The sequence below is a fragment of the Dendrobates tinctorius genome, unplaced genomic scaffold, assembly GCF_039654945.1.
Source record: "Dendrobates tinctorius isolate UK_male_01 unplaced genomic scaffold, ASM3965494v1 ptg000143l, whole genome shotgun sequence".
NCBI lineage: Eukaryota > Metazoa > Chordata > Amphibia > Anura > Dendrobatidae > Dendrobates > Dendrobates tinctorius.
In genome coordinates, this window is record NW_027361810.1 from 24,987,853 (window position 1) to 25,000,284 (window position 12,432).

General features: G+C 48.8%; 1 protein-coding gene across 3 annotated transcripts in view; it reads left to right on the forward strand.

Annotated features, from left to right (window-relative positions):
* Positions 1–2,054: 2,054 nt before the first annotated feature.
* The window catches only part of RIF1 (replication timing regulatory factor 1), a 66,281-nt gene continuing 55,903 nt past the window's right edge, over positions 2,055–12,432 (forward strand). For 2 of the 3 annotated variants that reach the window (XM_073545608.1, XM_073545610.1), the window contains exons 1-4: positions 2,055–2,204; positions 5,177–5,290; positions 6,787–6,865; positions 8,029–8,125. In XM_073545608.1, coding sequence (XP_073401709.1) covers positions 2,203–2,204; positions 5,177–5,290; positions 6,787–6,865; positions 8,029–8,125 — 292 coding nt within the window. In that variant the 5' untranslated portion in view covers positions 2,055–2,202. Of the gene's footprint in view, positions 2,215–5,176; positions 5,291–6,786; positions 6,866–8,028; positions 8,126–12,432 lie in introns of all 3 variants that reach the window. The other variant, XM_073545609.1, reaches the window with a different exon arrangement.

Sequence of the window (12,432 nt, forward strand, 5' to 3'; positions counted from 1 at the left end):
CCCCCATTTATTGCCCTTTCCACCACCACCATCATTGCATTCTCACCCACCACCCCATCATTGCCCTCTCGACCATCACCCCATCATTGTCTTCTCCCCATCACCCCATCACTGTGCCTTCTCCCCATCACTCCCATCATTGCCTGCTCCATCACCCCATCACTCCCATCATTGTCTGCTCCATCACCCCATCATTGCCTGCTCCATCACCCCCATCATTGCCTGCTCCATCACCCCATCACTGCCTTCTCCATCACCCCATCACTGCCTGCTCCATCACCCCATCACTCCCATCATTGTCTGCTCCATCACCCCATCACTGCCTGCTCCATCACTCCCATAATTGTCTGCTCCATCACCCCCATCATTGCCTGCTCCATCACCCCCATCACTCCCCTCATTGCCTGCTCCATCACCCCATCATTGCCTGCTCCATCACCCCCATCATTGCCTGCTCCATCACCCCCATCATTGCCTGCTCCATCACCCCATCACTGCCTGCTCCATCACCCCATCACTCCCCTCATTGCCTGCTCCATCACCCCATCATTGCCTGCTCCATCACCCCCATCATTGCCTGCTCCATCACCCCCATCACTCCCCTCATTGCCTGCTTCATCACCCCATCATTGCCTGCTCCATCACCCTATCACTGCCTTCTCCATCACCCCATCACTGCCTGCTCCATCACCCCCATCACTCCCCTCATTGCCTGCTCCATCACCCCATCACTGCCTGCTCCATCACCCCCATCATTGTCTGCTCCATCACCCCATAATTGCCTGCTCCATCACCCCATCATTGTCTGCTCCATCACTCCCCTCATTGCCTGCTCCATCACCCCATCATTGCCTGCTCCATCACCCCATCATTGCCTGCTCCATCACCCCATCATTGCCTGCTCCATCACCCTATCACTGCCTTCTCCATCACCCCATCACTGCCTGCTCCATCACCCCCCTCATTGCCTGCTCCATCACCCCATCACTGCCTGCTCCATCACCCCCATCATTGTCTGCTCCATCACCCCATAATTGCCTGCTCCATCACCCCATCATTGTCTGCTCCATCACTCCCCTCATTGCCTGCTCCATCACCCCATCATTGCCTGCTCCATCACCCCATCATTGCCTGCTCCATCACCCCATCATTGCCTGCTCCATCACCCCATCATTGCCTGCTCCATCACCCTCATAATTGCCTGCTCCATCACCCTATCATTGCCTGCTCCATCACTGCCTGCTCCATCACCCCCATCATTGCCTGCTCCATCACCCCATCATTGTCTGCTCCATCACCCCATCATTGCCTGCTAGACCATCACTCCCATCATTGCCTGCTCCATCATACACACAGACACACACACACACACACAGACATACATACATACATACACACAAGACACCACCTCTCTCCTCTCACCTGTCCGCAGCATCGCCCGCGCTTCCTCCCTCACACAGCAGCGGCCGCTGAATGATGACGTCATTCAGCGGCGCTCCTCTGTGTGAAACAGGAAGCGCGGCCTCCGGGCAGGAAGCAGGACGGACCCTTGCCGCTCCGCTCCTGCTATTCACTCTTGCAGGCAGCGGAGCTGCCGTGATCGCATAGCTCCCTGCCCGCCGCTGCACTGCACTGCAGGGTGGAATTGCTGCTGCCGCGCCGCCCCCACACACATGCCGCCTGGGGCGGACCGCCCCCCCACGCTACGCCAGTGAGCTGCGGACACTCAAACATATTTTTCGAGCACGCCTCTGTTAGCACCTGAGCATGCTCAGATAACACCTTATCCCAGCACGTTCGTTCACTAGTGTCTCTCCATCCTGTGATTTCCATCATTCTATGATTTTTTCTTAGTGTGTTGTAATTTCAATGTTACTAAGCAACAGGCCTGTACGGCCATCGATTCGTTCTGCATTCCACTAACCGACCTGCCTGCTGGCTTCCTCTGAATCGACCGGCTCTGCGCTCCACTATCCTCAGTCTTTGCTTCCGCACGGATTACTCATCGATCTCTTCGGCGCTCCATTACGTGACCTAATCTGCTTTCTATCCAATCTGGCGCCATTTTAGTCGGCGGGAGCTGGAGGGGGAGGAGCCAGCAGAGCGCGGGTAAATCAGGAGGAGAGCAGAGCGGAGGATCAGCGCGGCGGCCGCGGCCAATCTGTGTACCGGGGGAGTGTGAGGCCTCCTCGGTCGTCGTCGATGTAAGGACGGGTGAGGGGTCGACCACCTTCCTCCTCACTGTGTTGGGAGGGATATGTTTACTGCTCCACATGCAAGTCTGATAAAGAGGTTCTGCAGCAGCCCCCATGGTTAGTGAGTGGGCAGCCAGACAGACATGGAGCGTGGAGAGGATATTCTCTGCCCTGGGTTGGAGCTTGTGGTACTACAAGTCTCAGCACGCCTGGCTCCAGGGTTCTGTGAGCCCCTGTGACCTAGGTCCAGACCCAGGGGCCTTCTGAGAGCCGCCATGACCGTCCTCTGTAGCCCTCCGCTGTGTTGTCATGGAGCAGGTAGGGGACAGCTCTGTCTTCCATCCCTTAGGCTGTGTGCACACGCTGCGGATTAGGTGCAATTCATCCGCGCGGATTTTGTAAAATCCGCAGGTGAAACCGCAGGTCAAAATACCTGCGGTTTTACCTGCGGATTGCTCTGCGGTTTTGCCCTGCATTTTTTCATCTCCTCAATGGATATGACAAACCGCAGCAGAATCCGCAGAAAGAATTGACATGTCAATTCTTTCTGCAGATTGAAAACCGCAGATAATCCGCGCGGAAAATTCCGCTCCGTGTGCACTGCGGTTTTTGATTCCCATAGGGAATCGTGGTACTCTACACCACAGCAAAAACTGCTGGGGGTCCGCTGCGGAACTGCAGCAAAATCCGCAGCGTGCGCACACAGCCTTAAAGGGGATGTCCACTTTTATTGGCGCTGTCATGAATGACAACGGCATCGTATGTGCAGACAGGTGGGTTTTATTTTTGGGAGGTGGGTAAGCTGGATTTCTGCTGGAATCTGCTTTCTTGTTTGCTAAATCATTGGTGATGTTTTTTTAAAAATCTATATTTTGATTAGACAGCGCTTAGCCTGGAGGGTTTACCATCAGGAGGCTCTTAAAGGGAATCTGTCACCTCATTTTTGCCCTATGAGATGCAGCCACCACCATCAGGGGCTTATCCACAGCATTCTGTAATGTCCTCCTCCTTACTTCTGCCGCGGCTCCTGCGCCAGCGTACTTTATATTCCCTGTTGAGGGCAGAGTAAAGTACTGCAGTGAGCAGGCGCTGGACCTCTCTGACCTTTCCAGGCACCTGCGTACTGCAGTACTCTGCCCTCAATAGGGAAAATAAAGTACGCCTGCGCAGGAGCCGCAGCAGAAGTATGGAGGAGGACGTCATCGCTAGAAGATGGGAGGCACCGGACTGCAACACCCATCAGACTGGATCCCCGTGTGAGTATAATCCAACTCTTTTTTTTTTTTTTCTTATCTTTCAGGTTACGTTGGGGGGCTTATCTCCAGCATTACAGAATGCTGTGGATAAGCCCCTGATGGCGGTGGCAGCATCTCATAGGGCAAAAATGAGGTGACAGATTCCCTTTAATACAAATGACGTGCACTTTCTTCATACAGCTTGTTCCTGGTTGTCGGCCCGTGGCAGAGATTAGCCGACAACTGTGGCCAGAAAAAAGTCAGCAGCTCACACCCCCCATGAATAATAATGATGTGCAATCTGTACAGGGGCTGGATGATCGTATGATTACTGTCCCCATACATATTGGGCAGGCATAGAAACATTGCAATCAGCGTCTTAAAACACAGCACAGTCCCGGCTGAGCGAAGACTGGGGCTGCTAAAGTCTCCTGCTGCCAGGATTGATGTATTTTGGTCACCGCACCTCCTCATCTGCCAAAATGGTATCAATAAAAAAATGCAGCTTCCCCTGCAAATAAAAGAAGCCCTCATGCAGCTTCATCAACAGGAGAATTATTTATTTATTTTTTTTAAATAAAAATATATGTAAGTTCAATTTTTTTTTTTTTTTTTTAAGCCACTGAATTAATTATGATAACACTATATAAAATTGACAATAATTATACTGACCTGGAAAATTGTTAGCGCGTCATTTACTGCACGGTAAACGTAGAACAAAAAATTGCTCATGGACTTCTTATATAGTTAATTATATGGGCGCAAATCACTGTAAACAGGACTTCTACCCGCCCCCCCTTTACAGGATATCATTGGGTGGGATTATATATCTATCTCCAGGGGTGGAGGCCAAAAGTACATAAATTTGGCTACTGTTACCCTATTTATTTGTTTAGCTTGTACTTTGAGCTTTCCCAGTGTGCACCATGTTATTCTATACAGCCCAAAAGACTACAACCCTGCGGTATACCATAGAACAGTAGCTAATATTGCTTTGGGGGTCTGTGCATCCATTTATAATTTGCATCAGGGATGCCATTAATTCTTAATGTGGCAATGCTCAGTAGCCCCCTAGGTAATTAATGGAGCATGTCCATGGCTGGTCCACTTTAACTGGGATAAGTGACCCTTCCTACTGATCTGGGCGGATCCCGTCACTCAGACCCCACACTTATTAAGTTATCCAGTGGCTAAATTAATGCCGCAGTGTAGTCTTGATTGACAGGTTGAGAGGTCTTTAATCCACTCAAGCGGGGAGAAAGGACTGCATCAAGGGACTGTCAGGTTGGAGATATCACTCATAGGAGGTTAGTAGAAGTCAGTATATACAAGTGTAGTTTCTACTTCCAAAAGGGGGCCTCCTGCACTTCTCTCACTCCATTAGTATGGGAATTCCAAAAATTGCTGAGGCCACTTGGCAATGCTTGTACCTTCCATACTTGTGACTCTCCATTTCTGACAGGGCACGACAGGACCCCACTCTTTTTTAGAGATGTGGGTTCCATTGCTCAGGTCTGCAGATAATGTACGTTCATGGCATATGACAGCCTAAATTCGAGCAGTGCTGTGTCCTTCCAGTGCCTGAGCACAGATCACACTACATTCACCATGTCGACGTACAAGTACTCAGATGTCGATACTTTGTCTGCATTGCTTTCAGATACTGCAGCACAACTCATTCAAATCTAGCACCGTTTAGGATGAACTCTAATATTTGATTCTAAATATTTTTGTTTTAATTTTCAGGAAAAAAATGGCTCCCACTATAGACGAGGCACAGTTGGTGCCTTTACTAGAGACTTTGGAGGACTCGTCTACCTCGCACACAGAAAAGACAGACGCCTACCTCTCCATTGCCAAGTGAGTGGATGATTACTGGGTTATATGCAAACTTCTATTGGGAATCATTGCAGTCTTAGAGCCCGCGGCAGATATTCCAACATACAAGTGGCGAAATGGATCTGCTTTTGGGCTTGCCATCGTGTGCACGTAAAGGCGTTTTCTTGGATTTTTTTTTTTTTCAAATAGATGTAGAAATCTCTCTATATAAAAATGAATGGTTGGTCATACACACAATCACAAAGCATCTTTCATTTCGCCAGAGCTGTTCAAAAGAAGCTGAGCTGTGATTGGTTGCTATGAGCAACAGTTTGCCTTGCAACCAATCACTAAGCATCTCTCAATTCACCAGAGCTGGTTAAAAGAAGCTGAGCTGTGATTGGTTGCTATGAGCAAGTTTTCCCACTTAACACCTCAGCAGACACTGACATGGTGGGAGAAATCTAGCATCCCCGGGAACATAAGCTCCAGCCATTGTCTGTCCCCCAGAAAGGAGCAGAGAGCACATGACAGAAATGGATCACCCCCTCCCTGCCCATATACACATTTTCTATTCCAGGGTTTCCCAACTCAAGGCCCACCAACAGATCATGTTTTCAGCAATTATCACCTAAGCAATACTAAGAAATTCCTGAAAACATGATCTGTTGGTTGGCCTTGAGGACTGGAGTTGGGGAACCCTGCTCTTTCCCATAGCCACATCTTCCCTCTTAAAGGGATCATTGGTATGGAAGTCAGCAAATCCATCCAGCGCTGTGGAACTGACCCCAGGCCTTTCTTTAAGGGATCTCCGGTATGGAAGTCAGGGCAAATCCACTCTGCGCTTTGGTTCTGACCCCAGGCCTCTCTTAAAGGGATCCCTGGTATGGAAGTCGGAGCAATTGACTTCAAATGCTCTGGTAATGACCCCAGGCTCTCTTAAAGGGATCTCCTGTATGGAAGTTAGGGCAAATCCATCAGCGCTCTGGTTCTGAAGCCAGGCCTCTCTTAAAGGGATCCCCGGTATGGAAGTTAGGACCGTTCCACTCAGCGCTTTGGTTCTGACCTCAGGCTCTCTTAAAAGGATCCCCGGTATTGAAGTTAGGGCAAATCCACTCAGCGCTCTGGTTCTGGGGTAGTAGTCCGGCGGCTGTGTTGGGATGATGTAGGATATTAGTGGTAATTGTCCGGTGGCTCTGGCTGATGGGACGATGTGAGATATTGGTGGTAGAAGTCCGGTAGCTTTGGCTGACGGGATGATGTGGGATATTAGTAAATGTGGCTATGCGGGGTGGGTGGGGCTCTACACTCAGAGAGAGAGATAGATATATATAATCTATATCTATTTTTTTTTTTTCATTATAATTTGTTATAATTAACCGTAGTTAGTTACTATGGCTGGGCTCTACAGCTAGTGTTTTCTAAAGTCTTTTAATAGGAAAACTGCCGTTAGTGTTTTGCGGTCACATGACACTCGTTCTCCATGCCTGAGCATATGTCAAACATCCAGCTCATTTTTCATCCATTTCTTGATCTAGCCGTCTAAGCGGAGACGATGGTAAAGAGTTTACAGCACTGGTTGGAAAACAATTCTCACGGCTTTGCGAGTCTTTTAAGGTAAGGGAATTAGTTTACCTACTAATGGGTAAAATGAGAACATAAAATGATTTCTTGTCCTGGTATTCCAAATGACACCGACATAATGTATTAGGCGGTGCAACACGGATTTCTGGTGTGAGAGCTGTATAGGGTATGACCCTTCCATGTGTCAAATAATGCCTCAGAAACTGCAACTGAGGCTAGATTCACACTAGCGTTCGCAGCGCAAGGCGCCGCTTATCCCCGCCCCCTACTGGCTCCCTGCCCGCCCCATCCGGTCATCGCCGCCTACTATCGCACATGGACGCTTGCGATCTGCGCACCCTATCTTTTGCATAGGGTGCGCTAGTAGGATTTTGGCGTGCGCTGCACACTTTTGAAGGTGCGCCGTGCGCGCCGAAATGCAACATGCTGCGTTCGGGGCACACCTTCAAAAGTGCACAGCGCATGCCAAAATCCTACTAGCGCACGATCTGCGCACCCTATTCTAAAGATAGGGTGCGCAGATCGCAAGTGTCCATGTGCGATAGTAGGCGGTGATGACCGGATGGGGCGGGCAGGGGGCGGGACTTAGCGGCGCCGTGCGCTGCGTCGAATAAACGCTAGTGTGAAACTAGCCTGAGTTGCACATAAGTGACACAAGTCGGGGAAAAAAAAAATCTATAAGGCCTATATACTCGACATTTTTAAGCTGAGACCCCCTCCATGGTCGAGTAATTCACAGTGTACCAAGTAATATGTAATACATTTAATTGTTGGTAATTCCTTTTAGGTAACTGGTTTGGCTCAGCAAAACAGTCCTGTTACCGACCATGTGTCGTACAATTTATTTTTTTGGGGGGTGGGGGTCATGCAGCACCCTGACCATTGTTATTTAATAGGGTTGTTCAGTTAAACAATTCCGCTTGCTTCTGAGTGTCATTCAAATTTATGCGTGTGTGGAAAAAGTCGGATCCCAGACAGAAATGTTTCCGTAAAAATTGGATGCCACTTGGATCTTTTATAACCCGAGGAAACTATTGATCATGTACACTTTGTGTATAATTGATTGCACATAGTTGCAAAAAAAAAAAAAAGGCGAAATGCGGACGATTTGTCTGTTTGTCTGCTGGTTCCCTTACTGTGTGATGTCTCATTACATATGTAAATGCATATAATTATCTGTTTCTCTTCTCTTTCAGGCACATGTCGCTCACCAGCACTCTGATCTCAGTAATGCAGCACTTCAGACACTGGGATTTTGTGTTTTTAATAGTACGATAGCATCTGGCATATCAGGTTAGTATGTTACAAGATACTTATTGTATTGCTTATAGCTGCACATAACTGAGGGCTTATTATTATTTTCCTGTTACATAACAGCTACAAAGCTATTGTGTAACCTATAAACACCCCTGACTTTAACCCCTTCATGACCCAGCCTATTTTGACCTTAATGACCTGGCCATTTTTTGCAATTCTGACCAGAGTCCCTTTATGAGGTAATAACTCTGGAACGCTTCAATGCATCCTAGCGATTCTGAGATTGTTTTTTCGTGACATATTGGGCTTCATGTTAGTGGTAAATTTAGGTCGATAATTTTTGCGTTTATTTGTGAAAAAATCAGAAATTTGGCGAAAATTTTGAAAATTTCGCAATTTTCAAATTTTGAATTTTTATTCTGTTAAACCAGAGAGTGATGTGACACAAAATAGTTACTAAATAACATTTCCCACATGTCTACTTTACATCAGCACAATTTTGGAAGCAAAATATTTTTTTGTTAGGAAGTTATAAGGGTTAAAAGTTGACCAGCGATTTCTCATTTTTACAACAAAATTTACAAAACCATTTTTTTTAGGGACCACCTCACATTTGAAGTCACTTTGAGGGGTCTATATGGCAGAAAATACCCAAAAGTGACACCATTCTAAAAACTGCACCCCTCAAGCTACTCAAAACCACATTCAAGAAGATTATTAACCCTTCAGGTGTTTCACAACAGCTAAGGCAATATGGAAGGAAAAAATGGACATTTTAATTTTTCCAACACAAATTTCCTTTCAGCATCAATTTTTTCATTTTCACATGGGCAACAGGATAAAATGGATCCTAAAATTTGTTGGGCAATTTCCCCTGAGTACACCGATACCTCATATGTGGTCATAAACCACTGTTTGGGCGTACGGCAGGGCTCAGAAGGGAAGGAGCACCATTTGACTTTTTGAATGGAAAATATGCTGGAATATTTAGCGGTTGCCATGTCGCGTTTGGAGAGTCGCTGTGTGCCTAAACACTGGAGCTCCCCCACAAGTGACCCCATTTTGGAAACTAGACCCCCCCGAGGAACTTATCTAGATGCATAGTGATCACTTTGAACCCCCAGGTGCTTCTCAAATTGATCTGTAAAAAAGTACTTTCTCTATCGCCTTATTGGGGGACACAGAAACCATGGGTGTATGCTGCTGCCACTAGGAGGCTGACACTATGCAGAAAAAAAGTTAGCTCCTCCTCCGCAGTGTACACCCCTCCGACAGGAAGTAGGATGCCCAGTTTAGCTTAGTGTCAGTAGGAGGTGGACACGGGTCTTTCATTAGACCCCTATCTACCTCAATGTGCGTCGTTCCTTTTCAGGTACAGAAGGGATACAGAGTGAATAGTCACATCTGTACTCCCACAAGAGACTAGGAGTACGGCGTGTACTGCCACCCCGTATCCTCTTACGTCTAGCCGGCAGGACCCAGACCCCTAGCACAGAAGCGTGCTTAGGTGAGGCAGACCCGGTCCTGGCCCTTCGTCTCCCACCTACTCGCCCACCAGAGCCTGTTTGTTGGATGAGACGTGACGTCCTGAAACCTTTTTCCGGACGTCGGACACCACAGGGAGACAAGGTACCATTTTTTCCTAGGAAAGAACTTCGCATAAGAAGATGGGATAAAGAAGAGGAAACCCCTTTTAGTCTTGGCCGGCTTAATCGGGCCTAGTCCTCCCCTCATCTGGCCGCTCTCCTGCCGCACATGTGAAGAGCTCATCTCCTGCCGGCAGATCACTTCAGGCTTCCCCCAGCTCGTACCCTATTCAGCAGAATAGGTGATGGTGGGCAGCAGCCAGCTCCCCTCAGCGCGGGGCTCATGCCCCGCCGCTTCCCCCCGCACCTGACCTTTCCGGTAGGATTCAGGGGATAGCTCCAGGTTTTTCGGGCCTCCGCGCCCCCCCCTTCGTCGGCGGTCTCCTGTGTCTAATCTAGGCCCCGGCTTCAGTTGCGGCCTAGTCTTTGGTAGCTCCGCCCCCCCCGTTCTCGTATCCGGCGGGCTTTTTTCCCGCCCGTCTCTCTTCAGCTCCCGGCGCAAACTCCGCCCTATGTCCGGCTACCTTGCGGCGCACAGAGAAGACACATCGCCGCCATCTTCCTGCTGTAATGATTCCTGCCTGCGCCCTGAGTCCACGGTTAGATCCGCCCCCGCTCGGGCTGTGCAGAGTGGAGGTCTGGACAGCGCCCCTCTTCTAATGTGGGTAGCTGGGGGCCCTGTGCGGCCATATGGGGGTGAGCGCACCGATAATGATTTCTGCCTGCGGGCAGCGCGGGCCTTGTCACCGCAAGTCCCTTACAGTAAAATTTAAGCAGCCCCACGCTATCGGCAGGTCCAGAGATGTGGCAGATTATCCTACTTTGGTATTGGCTCCTCTGCTATGCGTTATAGTGATACAGTTTCTCGGGTATTAGATCCTGTAGAGCACAACAGTAATTGGCGTAATAAGTTCTCCTGGGCTGTACAATCAATAGTGGCTCTAGCGTTACAGTGCCCAGTTACTCACGTAATGATATTCCGGAGCCTTACAGTCCCTGATGTAATAGTACTCTGCAGTCGTAATACTACTCTGCAGCCATACAGTCACATAATGGTACTTTGCAGCCGCACAGTTACTGACGTATTGATACTCAGAAGCGTTTCAGGCACAGACGTAATAGTATTCTGCAGCCATTCAGTCACGTAATGGTTCTCTGCAGCCGAACAGTTACTGATGTAATGATACTTGGGAGCGTTACAGTCTCTGACGTAATAGTGCTCTGCAGCCATACAGTCTCGTATTGGTCCTTTGCAGCCGCAGAGTTACTGACGTATTGGTACTCAGGAGCGTTACATGCACAGACGTAATAGTACTCTGCAGCCATTCAGTCACGTAATGGTTCTCTGCAGCCGAACAGTTACTGATGTAATGATACTCGGGAGCGTTACAGTCACTGACGTAATAGTACTCTGCAGCCATACAGTCTCGCAATGGTACTCTGCAGTCGCACAGTTTGACGGAAATGGTACTCTGAGCCGTATAGTCACAGGCTTAAGAGTACCCTGGAGCCGCACAGTCACTGACGTAATAGTACCCTGGTGCCGTACAGTCACAGACGTAAGGGTAATATGAAACCGTTCAGTGCTCTGAAGCCGTTCAGTCACTGTCTTATTAGTTACCTATAACCGGTAATAATCTACAGCAGTGCAATCCTGGTTCAATAATAATCCAGAGCCGTACATTCACTGGAATGATAGGCAGACACACATAGGGATGCTGGTGCCCCGGCATAACAACTGCGTCCATATCCCCTGCACCCAGGCATTAGTCCTTCATTTTCCTGCCCTCCGGACGTTGACTTTGCTCTGCTCTAAGCAGTATAAAGGCCTGCCTCTACCCCTTCACGTCTGCTGTTTGGGCTGGACTTTCAGCTTCATACAAGTCCGTGTTACCCTGCAATTGTCTGCTGTGCGTCAGTGTAGTAAGATGCTGACCACAACCAGCAGATCCAGAGGTTGCGACCAAGGCGCACAACAGAGAGTAGAGTTTAGTCTCCCTCTGATTCTAGGCCTACTGTTCTACAGTCAAAAGAACGGACTGGTCAAGTTATACCTCAGGACAGTCTTCGTGGTGCGGCACACTACACGTATTACTGTTATTCTGCCTAATGTCGTCAGGTATTCAGGCCTAGACCGCATCCCAGAGGCTGTGATTCTGCCTAATGTCGTCAGGTATTCAGACCATCACGCAACAAAAATTGGCTCTTTCCTATACCCTTGTTCGGGTTCTCTCAAGATAATAGGGGCAGATTGCAGCTGGGTGTTATCCGCTACCAAGGCTTCAGACGCACCATCTACCAGGTACAGTGGTTGAAAGTGCTGTGCTTCAGGGGAGACGTGGCTTCGCTGACCGCTGCAGTGGTACTGGTGTTCTGTACCATATTCAGGTAAGTCAGACGCTCCAGCCTTCAGGTTCTTCGCGTCCCATTGCAGCAGTGTTCGGTTCCTATCGAGCACATGCATACACCTCTTCCAGACGTGTTTGTTCGATACTTGCCGTCTTTCCGGTAACTCAACCATACCCGAGGTTGATCGGCTACACCGGTCCGGCTCTTCTGTCCTATTGTCAGGTGAGTCAAAGGCGCCTTCTCTCGCGCCCCTCAGGGTCTTTTACAACTTCTGCCTAAGCTCCCGTCTAATCACCACTCTGGAAGGTGACGGTATGTATTACTTCTGGTGGACTGCAGCTGCGGTACAGACCGCTTTCAGGTGAGTCAAGGACACCTGTCATCTACATATTCCATAGCCTATAACAT